At 34.7% G+C, this 11,067-nt stretch overlaps 1 protein-coding gene across 1 annotated transcript in view; it reads right to left on the bottom strand.

Annotated features, from left to right (window-relative positions):
• Positions 1-1,890: 1,890 nt before the first annotated feature.
• The window catches only part of CCDC141 (coiled-coil domain containing 141), a 53,178-nt gene continuing 44,001 nt past the window's right edge, over positions 1,891-11,067 (bottom strand). The window contains exons 22-26 of the mRNA XM_030952376.1: positions 10,795-10,904; positions 8,468-8,566; positions 7,754-7,837; positions 4,126-5,012; positions 1,891-2,234 (exon numbers count right to left, since the gene is read on the bottom strand). Of these exons, the coding sequence (XP_030808236.1) occupies positions 1,970-2,234; positions 4,126-5,012; positions 7,754-7,837; positions 8,468-8,566; positions 10,795-10,904 (1,445 nt within the window). The 3' untranslated portion in view covers positions 1,891-1,969. The remainder of the gene's footprint in view (positions 2,235-4,125; positions 5,013-7,753; positions 7,838-8,467; positions 8,567-10,794; positions 10,905-11,067) is intronic.

Genomic DNA, 11,067 nt, shown 5'->3' with positions numbered 1-11,067 from the left:
TGAGTCCTTAAATAAAGGGTATTTAAATCCAGACTGCCAGCACAGCAGTAACCAGTGTTGATTATATCTTTGTTTACAAAGCAGAACATTAAAACCATGAGATTTTCAGAGTCCTGCTGTGAATCCAGTGTCTCTAATCACTCTTTTTGAAATCTTGTGTCTTGCAGCAATTAAAATTGTGGCTGATATCCACCCATTAAAAACTGTGCATTTAGAGCTATTCCTGATTGAAAGTAGATGCAATACCGCACTCACAAAATCAACTTTTGTTTACCTAAAATTCACAGAAACGGTCAAATTCTCAGAGGAAATTTTAAACAAACAAACAAACAAACAAACAAAGGTATTATATACTTCTACAATGATTTATTGAGATCTAAAATACCATTATTGTGAAATGTAAAATACAGTGCAAGAAAACAGGTGAAATTTATACCTGAGAAAATTGTTGTGAATCTACATTTTTGGGAGATGACTGAACTTAGAAAGTGGTTCATTAAGGGTAATACCAAGTTAGTTAGAACTTCCTGTGTTCCCCCATCTGTTCACCACTTCCTCCTCCTGCTCCCTCTCATTGCTGTGAGGTTATATCATGAGAACTTCTCCTTTTTCAAAGTTACAGGAATTTTTTAAACATTGCAGTCACTAGGCCAAAATATCTGACCCTCAGCAATTAAAATGTATATTCTTTCCATAGAAGGCTACACAGTAAAAGGTTTACTTCATTCCAGCAAATTATGCAAGAGAAAGTAAATGTTTCATCTTTAAACATTTTCCAAAGCAATTCAATTGTAACATGAAAGCTGGTAATAAAAAGATGCAGGAAAATCATATAGCTGTTTGTCAACTCTTTTTACTGCATAAATACAACAAATACTGAGGCTGAAGAATGGCATTATATTTGAGGATATATAAATTGAGTCTTCCACTGGCACAATTACATCACTGTTATGTAATAGTGAAAAAAATTAGAACTTTAATAAAAAAATATATTTGTGGTTGTCCTTGTCAAGAAGGAAATACAAACCGTAGGTGAACAAAGTATTGGTTTGGATTTACTGTTTTGAAGGTAAAGGATAATTCTGTTTGACTGACTTTTTTTTTAAATTTGAATACACTTTTGGATAGTTCCCCAATTTCATTGATTCTGTTTCAAATCAGTGTGCTAAAAATTTTAAATGAATGCAAATGCTCACTTCATAAACTATTAACTTTCTTGTCTTATATGAACAATTTAGAGGATTATTAGAAATATTTGTATCTTTAACTTTGTAAGAAGGCAGAGAAAGTATCACAGACATCTATTTAAGCAGAGTGGAATGTTGGAATGTTTCATTTTGTAAACATTTGTTCTATTGTGTGCTAGATGCCACTTACACAAATCCTGATGGTTCTGGGTCAGTTCTGCAGCACAATCCCAACTCTATTGGAACTACTGCAGCTTTCCTTTGTGGAGACTGTATGCTGGGCTGAGACAGATCTAAATCTGATCTTTGTTAGTTTAATCATGAATGGTATGATATCTTTACTAAAAAGCTTTGTTCTAAAAATATTTTTTGTAAGCACACAAGCAAACGTGGGTGGAAAAAATACATTCTATGTTTAAAAAAATTCCAACACTTTTCACACCCCATCCCAAGAGAAGACATATCCCAAAATATACAACAACACTCTACCTGGCTCTATACTGACATTTAAAACCTACAACCATTAAAACTGTTTGCAATGCTTTGGAACGCCTACATTTTTAGAAAGCAAAACTCAGCCTCAGATTCTAGAAAAATCATTGTAAAGTTTTTATCTCAACATCACTATTAGAAAGTAGAATAAACACAGAATAGTGGTAATAAAGAAACAAGCAATATATCCATTTTGCCATAAAAAGTGGTTTGGTACATATTGTGAAAATGTAGTGTAAGAAAATAAATTCAACATGTGATAATTAAGTCCGGTGCAGTCAATATTGTACTTATTTTGTGATTAGCCAGTACATTAGTGATACACTAATATAGATGACACACAGCATTATCCAGTCTATTCTTGCAATAGGTGGCCTGTTACCTTGCACGTGAAGAATGGCACTTGAGGAGGTAGTGCCGTTCAAATTTTTAGCCCGAGCAACATAGAGGCCAGCATCTTTATCACACACCTTCTGAATGAACAAAGTATGCTTTGTCTCCTTTTGTAAAAGCTTTAAGTGCTCATCTGCAGTCAGTTTCTGGCCCTTCTTGTACCTGAAGCAGAGAGTCAGTTTGCAAGTCAGAGTTTTATCACTGCATGCCACACAGAACTTTGCAAATTCAGACAATCTCTGTAACACTTCAGCAGCAGCAAGAGACAGAGAACTGCTGTACTCTCATTTCTCAGTTTTAAACTTAGTCTGTCAATATGCATGAACAGTTAAACAATGCAAATTACAGGATAATACATTCTTAACAGTATTATACAAATTTGGTTCTGAAAATGGTTTTCAACAGACAAGTTACACGTCTCTCACTGCAGTGTCAGTGAGGTAACAAGGGCCTGGGCCCTTGATTTTGCGCTGAGACATTTTTGCTAATAGGTCCCGAGTCAGTCCACATCCAACTCATAAATAGGCACTAAAGGATCAACAAACAAACTTCCTAAACTTGTATCCTCACCAAGAACCTGCCTCCATCCCAGCCCACAACATTTACCTAGCTCACATCATCAAACAGGATAGAACAATGCATCAAGAGTTACTTCAGTGAACTGGTGCCATATTCTAACACTTGAGGATCTATCACAGTGTATTGGTATTGACTCCTGATTTAAAAATGGAAATTAGAGAAAATCCTGGCTCTCCTTGCACCACGATATTTCAGCATAGGCTACATTTAACCCAACACAAACATGAAAATATTTTTCCACGTGTATATCCAAAGAAATTTCTACACCAGTACAAAATACATGTTATTGGAGATTTTTTAATTAAAAACATTTTTTTCTGTTTTCATGAATTTTTAATTTGCAAAATTATTCCAATTGAATGTTATCTTTTTGAAAGACAATCTGTCAATAGTGTATATATTTTTTGGCTAAATTAATGCTTTCTTACAATAAAATGAATATCTTGTTTCACCAATAATACTCCTCAGTCTGTACAATACTGGTATTTAAACAAGGTAACTTTATTCATACCAACAGAGTATAGCACCAAGTTTGCAGTGTCCAGTATTCTTCTCAGTGCCACCAAAAAAAATTTCAGTTTAACAAAAACATACAGTTTAAATCTTTAAATATGTAATAATATTAACATCAATTTTTTCCAGTGAGAGGCATATTTAGTTTTAATACATTAAAAGAAAGGCCTCTATTTTGAAAGACTAGTGGAATAAGTGGAGAAAAGACAAATGAGGTAAAATTTGAGGAATACATGCCACAACACATAGAACTATGAAAAAAATCTTGAAATCCTGCCCCTTTTTCAGTCCCTGTTCCCTTTGGCAGGGAATTTTTAGAGTTCAGATGTTTATATTACATCATCTGTATTTCTCATAAATCTAATAATAAAGTAATCTAAATAGACACATAGCAATTAAGAGAGAGATAGACCATGCACACCAATATATGATATAAAACTGATTCTCTTAGTGTAGATATTTAGGTGATGTTTTTAAACATGTAACCTTAGTTTTGATATCTTTCACATATGTGTAAATGTGTTCCCATCTCCATAGTGACTATATAAATATTTCAGTGTGCATGCAATCTATGTGTCTGTCCATATGTAGTGCCCAGAGCCGGGGAAAATGCAGGTGAATTTATTTATAGTAAATCTGAATCATGCAAATGTTTTAAGAAGGCATTGAACAAGTAGAATGTCATATTCCAGAATAGGAAAACTGTATGATGATTTTGCTTGAAAACGCTGGATGTGTTTGCACTACGTTGATACTCATTCCTAAAATTTGGTACAGAGAGATTATTTCGAGTTGGTTAATTGTTGAAAAAAACTCTGAAGGTGGAAATCATGCAGAAGTGTGGAGTAGAAAGGATACAAGACACTTATCCTAGCCTACAGATTAATTGATTTTGTTATGAAAGGTTCATGGTGGCTCGCTACTAGGTCCTACTTACTGCTTCTCATTGCAAGCTACCCACCATGTCAGTGTAGGTTCTGGGAATCCCGTTACTTCTACTTCCAAAGTTACTGGAGAACCTTCCATGACGGTTTTGTTAGACAGAAGCTGGGAGAAGTTAGGCGCCTGTCCAGTTAGGCTGGCCATGCTGTTCTTTTCTGAAGAACTTTTAATCTCTTCTCGGGTAACCATCTGCCTCTGACAGCTTCTGGTGGCGTCTGATTGAAACACGAAACCTGAGAATGCATCGGGCAAAGCATGCAGCCTGTCCTGGGGTTTAGTACAGTTATTCAAGGCATGCAATTTTTCTTGTGTTTCTGCCATGCTTTCAGGAAGTTCAAGGTGTTGAAAATGTGTTTTGCATGTTTCACTCATCATGCTATCTGCTGGTTTGGCTTTTATAGGGCAGGAAGCAGTGCTAGTTTCAGATATTCCTTGTGAGCTACAAGTCAAAGGAGATTCTGCTCTGACTTTTGGACCAGAATCTGTTAAAGAGATACAAAACTTTTGAAAGTGATCTGATGGGCTTTCCATTCTATTATTTGTAGCATCAGCAAAAGCAAAATTTGTTAAGAGGTCAGGTGCTTCCATCAGTTTTACCATTCTAGTGGTTTTCTGCAAGCTATAGGAACTGACATGCAGACTATGAGAACTACAACAGAACTGCTCTTCTAGCTCTGTTTCAGAATGTAAGAGGTTGGATTCTGGTGTCTCAGAAAGCGGTGGCAAAGATATATCATCAGGTGATATACACTCATATTCATCTCCAGAGGGTGTTTCTTCTGCCAGGAATTCAGCCTGTAAACCATCCTCTTTGGCTGAGGATGACAGCTCTGTATCCTGTGAAACAAGATCCTCACCAGCTGGACAGATAACTGAAATATCAGCCAATATATTCCTCTCCTCGAACTGGGAGGGGAAAGAAGAGAAAGGAGAGAAAGAAAAACAAAGAAAGAGTTATCATTCAATACATCCCCTTGTCATGTAAAATCTAACAACAATATTCCAATTAAGCTTGATGTATTCTGAGAGGAAGAAAGAAATGGGGCAAAAACCAATTAATCAGAAAATGTTGCAGCAGCTTATTGGAATTTCAAACTGCTCAAATAAATTCTAGAAAATATTATTCTAACTATGTATAAGTATTTATTATAACAGTAACAATAAAACAGAAAGTACCTTTCCATAAACAAAGGGCAACCTGTGGATTTCCTGTAGCTTCTGTTTATATGAGCATTTGCAAGGGAAAGTTGGTGGAGGAGGAGGAGTAGGTGGCCTAATTGCATTTAAAGGGGACACAGTTATTTAGCAATGAAAATATATTAACAGCCAAGTTGCTGGACCAGTTAAATAATAAAGCTAGCACCTCTATAGCATTTTCCAAGCATTTTATATTTCCTCCTTCTCCTTTTTTTTTTCTTTTTTTTTTTACTTGCCAGCTGTTAAAAGATCCTCCCAAATATTAAAAGAAAAGCAATGTAAAAATTATGTTAACTTGGATCCAGGAAAAAAAATCCTTCTCATCATGTTTCAAAGAGAATTGGGTGAGGCATAAGTGCATTAATTTTAATCACAAAGCATCAAAGTCATCTGCTTTGTTAATTACGTCTCTGCCTCTTGATTTTTGTGTGAATGTAATCACATATTCAGATTGATTTCATTTGTGCAAAGGCTCTCAGAAAAGTTGTGCATAATGTTTCCTTAAGCTACTCTCTCATTGCTGAGTTCTATACACAAATATGTAATCTACTAAGCCGTGTTTCTATCACCTATAAACTGCCCACTCAAATAAATTGGGTGATACACTGAATTTCATTGCTTTCCAAAACAGGTCTCTTTAGCAGTATCCAGTACAAGAGTGTGATGGTATATTTATTTTGGTTTTCTTTTTCCTTTACTGCTCAAACAATCTAACAATTAGTGAAAAAATTCTTAAAATACCCAGAAATAATAGAACCTCATATGTACCCTGGTTATTTAGACATGTTAGTTTTAATATAGATGCTTTCCCAAGTTATTATTTTTGTTATTTCAAAGCAATGTGATTCATGCCAGAGCTACAAAAAAATGACTGGAAGCAGGTTGGGATTTTACTGTGTCTATTTTACTAAGCAATTCAATTCAGATGTAAGACAAAGTTTATGTTTTACTATAAAAATGTTTCCCACAAGCATCCCCTGATGAACTTTGACCCCTAAAGAGATGGAAGAAGACACTGGGGAAAAAGCTGTGGAAAAGAATGACAGGTGAGCTGTGAGTGAGCAAGCTGCCAGATAGGCTTTGGCAGCATGGGACCAAAAAAGCAGGAGGATCAATGTGCCATGAGAAGGCCTAGCACACTTTTAAGAGGGTTATATTTGAAGCAAATTAATGCTGGGAAAGCAGCTTGCAGAAGTACAGACAAAATTAGAGATTGCTGGCCCACTGTTCGAGGCTCTGGTGAAATGAACCTGCTACTTCTTTAAGTGAAGTATGGAGTGATGAAAAGGGTAGAGGCATCATAGCACCACAATCTTCATATGATATTTGCTGTTTCGCATACCCTTGACTTCTCTGCTTGGCAGCTGAGACTCAGTCTGATGAGGACTGACAAAGCTGTGGCTTAGTAAAATAGAGCTATGGACACCTGCTGAAGAGATTCCCCTGAGTGACGCTCTTTGGAGCAGTCACAAAATTCTGAGTGAAATCTGGGCTCCGAGTCAATGCTGAAGCTCCCACTGACTTGGAATGGAGGTAAGAAAATTAATTAAGTTTAATTTTGGTTCATCAGCATATTACAGGACATTTTGTATTGAACTGAAAGGAATAATATTCGTTGAATTTCTACAAAACATCACTGTTTAATTTCTTGTAGTATTTGTCTATGTTAGCAGTTTGCAAAATGGAATTTTTAGATCTCTAAATCTGTTACCAATGGATCCTACCTTTCTAAGGACTTCAACCCACTCCAAATTATCAGACCATTTTACATAGGAAATTATTTACACTTATGTCCAGGATCCCAAGCCTTCAAAATATTCTTTAAGCTAAAGTAATTAATTTCATAAAGCATAGATCTGGCTTTGCTTTGCCTGTATTTCTAAGATTTCATTTATTCACTGATTATTTGGAAATTTTAAAATTCTTTTATTGTATATCCATAAGTAAAAGATGTTTGTCAGTTTGGATTTTTATCATTCTAAATGCTCATGTTTTGTGAATTGTCCTCAACATGGATGCAATCCCTGCTTTGGATTATTTATGATCTCTGATGCAGAGAATCTTGGCAACTGAAATCCAACTTAAGTGTTTTGAGATGAGGATAAAGATGATTATTTGATGGTGAGTTCTGTTATTTCTTCTATAGTGTTATACCAATATTACAGCAAATTATATTTGATGTGATGTCCTACTGAACTACTGACAGCTGCAGTTGTGTTCCTTCATTGTTTCTCAGTTTTTTGTTATTCACACTGGTTTTAAACTGAATCAATGTGCTTGTTTTGTCAGGTTTTTGGTAATATTGTAAATGAGAATATAATCTAAACTTACCAATATAACAATAGTCCTCACTTTTGATACACAACAAATTAAAGAGTACAACTCCCTTGAGAGTACACAATGATGCCCATCAATCTGATTAAATGTAAATGAATATGAACAACACGTACTTGTTTAGTGCCTCTAGGAGACAGAGTATTGCTTCTCTTCTCACCAATGCTTTCTGAATTTGCAAGCAATTCACCTGGTACCATCTGAAAGAAAAATGTTTTAAAATCCCACTTTTTTCCCTGATTAAGATTTTATTAATGCAGCAAATAATCATAATTTCCACCATTATTTAGTTCAAATTCTGAGCTATGTTTCTCTCATAGAATCTTACTTATAAATCAAATATTTTCCTAACTTGTATCTAGGCATCATAAGAAGTCTAGGGCTCTGGGAATACTATCAGCAGTCCCCACTATTACTTCTTATATTCCCTTAAGTTTTATTTTTAAAGGAGAGAGTTGAAGAAGAAGTTCTCTTTCTCAAGAAGGAGGAATGGTCACAAAGAGAACCTCTACGTTAAGAATACTCTGGCAATAAGACCAAAGGAAAATTGATAAAAGATTACAAAAGAAATAGTTTTTTAGAAAACAGAAGGATATATACAGGCATGTGAAAAATGATAAAATTTAAAAATTCATAGGGGAGAATATGTGGACTGGATAGAAGGGAAAGGCGTAACTAAAAATAACTGAAAAACAATTGACCAAGACTTCACTGATAACACCCATCCAAATGGAGGCTTTAAGACTGAAAAACAAGAACCTTTCTAGCAATGCACAGAGCCTTTTAAGAAAGAGTTCTTGTTATTAAAAAAAACAATTAATTGAACTAACCTGCTGCTTTTGTTCCACTTCTTTAACAGTCTCACATTCTTCTTGACCATTTCTTTCTTCTTTTTTAACAGTAATCAACTCTTCAGAAAAGTCCACTTTCTGCCATGTGAAGAGAAAATTAAGTAAGTTTATTAAGAATAAAAGGCAGGAATTGTTAGCTCTACGCTGATTTATGCTCTGTACAACAGAGAAAACACCAAAGTGAAAATCTGTCATCAGCACAGGTGTAAATTGCTTATGGCAAAAAAAATGCAGCAAAACCCAATTAATTCATTCTTAGACAAGTAATGACAGCATTTTGTGAAGCTGACAGGATCTTTTCTGGGAAGAAAAGAGGCAGGGAAACTATAGAAGACCATAATTCTTCAGTATATAAGACTGAAGAATTCCAGCAGCTAATCAAGAATCTGAGGAATATGAACCAACATATACACAGGCTCAGTAAGGGGGAACAAAGGATTAAGGAACACTGTTATATGAAAAAAAAGAGAACAAACAACAATTTCAGAAAAGATATCAGGATTGCAGGAAAACAGTTCTAGGGAGGTAAGAAACATTTGTGAGTGTCTATAATCAAACTTTTTTAAAAGGTGGAAAGGGAAGAATCTGGTCTAAGCATAAAATACTGAAAAAGAAATGTGGACAACCATATGTATTTTATGAAGACTTGATAAATCCTTCAAAACTGTTATGGAGTCTTCCACAGATTTCAAAGAACATAATAGTGATACAAGATAATGAAAGCCAAAAGCTTTATAATTACAGTTTTGTGTCTTCCATATCTTTAGCTGCCCAGCCAAAAGTTATAGTCTTAAACACGTTTCTTATAAGAAAGTGCTGCATTATTAATTTGCTATTCTAGCAATAAACAAGTGAAAAATTCAATGAGATCTTTTCAGTCTATTTTTTTTTCTTTTAGGAAGAAAAAGTAGTTTTAATTTTGTGCTTGAAAAAAATCAGTCTTTTTCAGGCATTCAGTAGCCATGTAAAATTAGGAAAGATTATGCAATACATTTCCCCTTAATTTGTCATGCCTTAAAAATAACAGGAAGTGAAACTCAATTTATAATCAAGGCATTCCATACAGATGGCACAGACAGTCTGCTGAATTATTTATTCTTCATAAGATACAGACATTGACTGTTGATATATTCTGGAAATGTTCAATAAGAATATTAGTTTTTAAATCTTAGAAAAAGACATAATGTAAAAAAACCCTTTCCATTTAAAATAGTTGTGGAACTCTATTGTAAAAAAAATTCAATACTTTTGTGGAAATTAGTCAAAATCAGGTAGTAAAATTAGTTTGAAATTCCACTTGACTTGAAAAGATCATACAACATTGCTGTAGAAAAGATTAAAGGTTCAAGCCCTCTTCTGACAGAACCTGGGACTACTGTCCTGTACACAATAGTATTTATGAGCTATACAAATGGAGAGGAGAATGGGCATTTATGTTGAGGTTTCTATATGGTCACAGTGCAAGACAAAGCCTTCTTCCCATTCACCTTACGACCTTTGGAGATCATTTATATTTTTACTGTCTCTTACTCCTTTAAAGTGTATAAATGGATACTTTGAGCGTTTGTCAATTTTATAGGATAATTCCATCAAAGAAAAGTGAAGCAACATTCAGTATCAACAGAAGCAAGATATTTAAGCATCTTAATTTTTCCACCTTCACAGAAGAATTGTCAGCTGCTGCTGCATGCAGGAGATTTTTCAGATATTACTTTGAGAATGGAGGGGGGTAGAGTAGACAGTCTTAATTATCTACCCCACCACCAGTCTTCCATAATTCCTCCTCAGTTAAGGTTACATTTAAATACATCTACAGCAGTTTATCAGAACGTGAAACTAAAAATGCTGCTCTCATAAATATTTATGTAAAAGCAAGGCTTTTCTAACTCAAATGACTTTGACTTTAACACAACTTGTTTTTCAGGATGTCTTTTCCAAGAGGGAGCCAAGCCAGGTTGGTTGGCATTTCGTAGCTCTGCAGTTACCTATATTACAATATCAAAGAAAGAAGTATGAAAAAAAAGTATTTATCTAGATACTCAAATAAAATTTGACGCTTTCTCCTACAGGTTTCTAGAAAGGAGTAACAGTTCTGAAAGAAGCAAAGAAAAGGAAACTCAGAAGAAATATTTAGCGTCAAAACAAGTAGAACTTCATTGATTCATTACAGTCATTACCTAAACTAACAGAAAAGTGCACAAGAAGTAATTCATGCTACCATAGATGATCCTCACTAAAAGCACTGATTCAGACACCAAGTATGACAAAATCAATGCAATACATTCTCCAGTTGAAAAAAAACATACCTTTATCTCCTTAAGTTCTCTCAGAGATCTGCACAACCCATCGACTGAATTCATGATTTCTTCATACTTTAATACAGTTTTTTCTACATACTTCTTTCCTTCTTCAATCCCTACAAAGGCAAAACAGCATGAAAATAGAACAGAATGCCTCAAACAGACCTGCAAAAATCTGTGTAATTTTTTACCCCAAGGGACTATGATAAACACATTCTTCTGTATTTTGTTTTGCTGGAGGAATTCTGTCATTCATAGTAATGTGCTTTCCCAGCTTGT

Source organism: Camarhynchus parvulus, chromosome 7 (genome assembly GCF_901933205.1).
Source record: "Camarhynchus parvulus chromosome 7, STF_HiC, whole genome shotgun sequence".
In the NCBI taxonomy this organism is placed as follows: Eukaryota; Metazoa; Chordata; class Aves; order Passeriformes; family Thraupidae; genus Camarhynchus; species Camarhynchus parvulus.
Note: the sequence above shows the minus strand (reverse complement) of the source record. Positions and strands in the feature narration are given on the sequence as shown.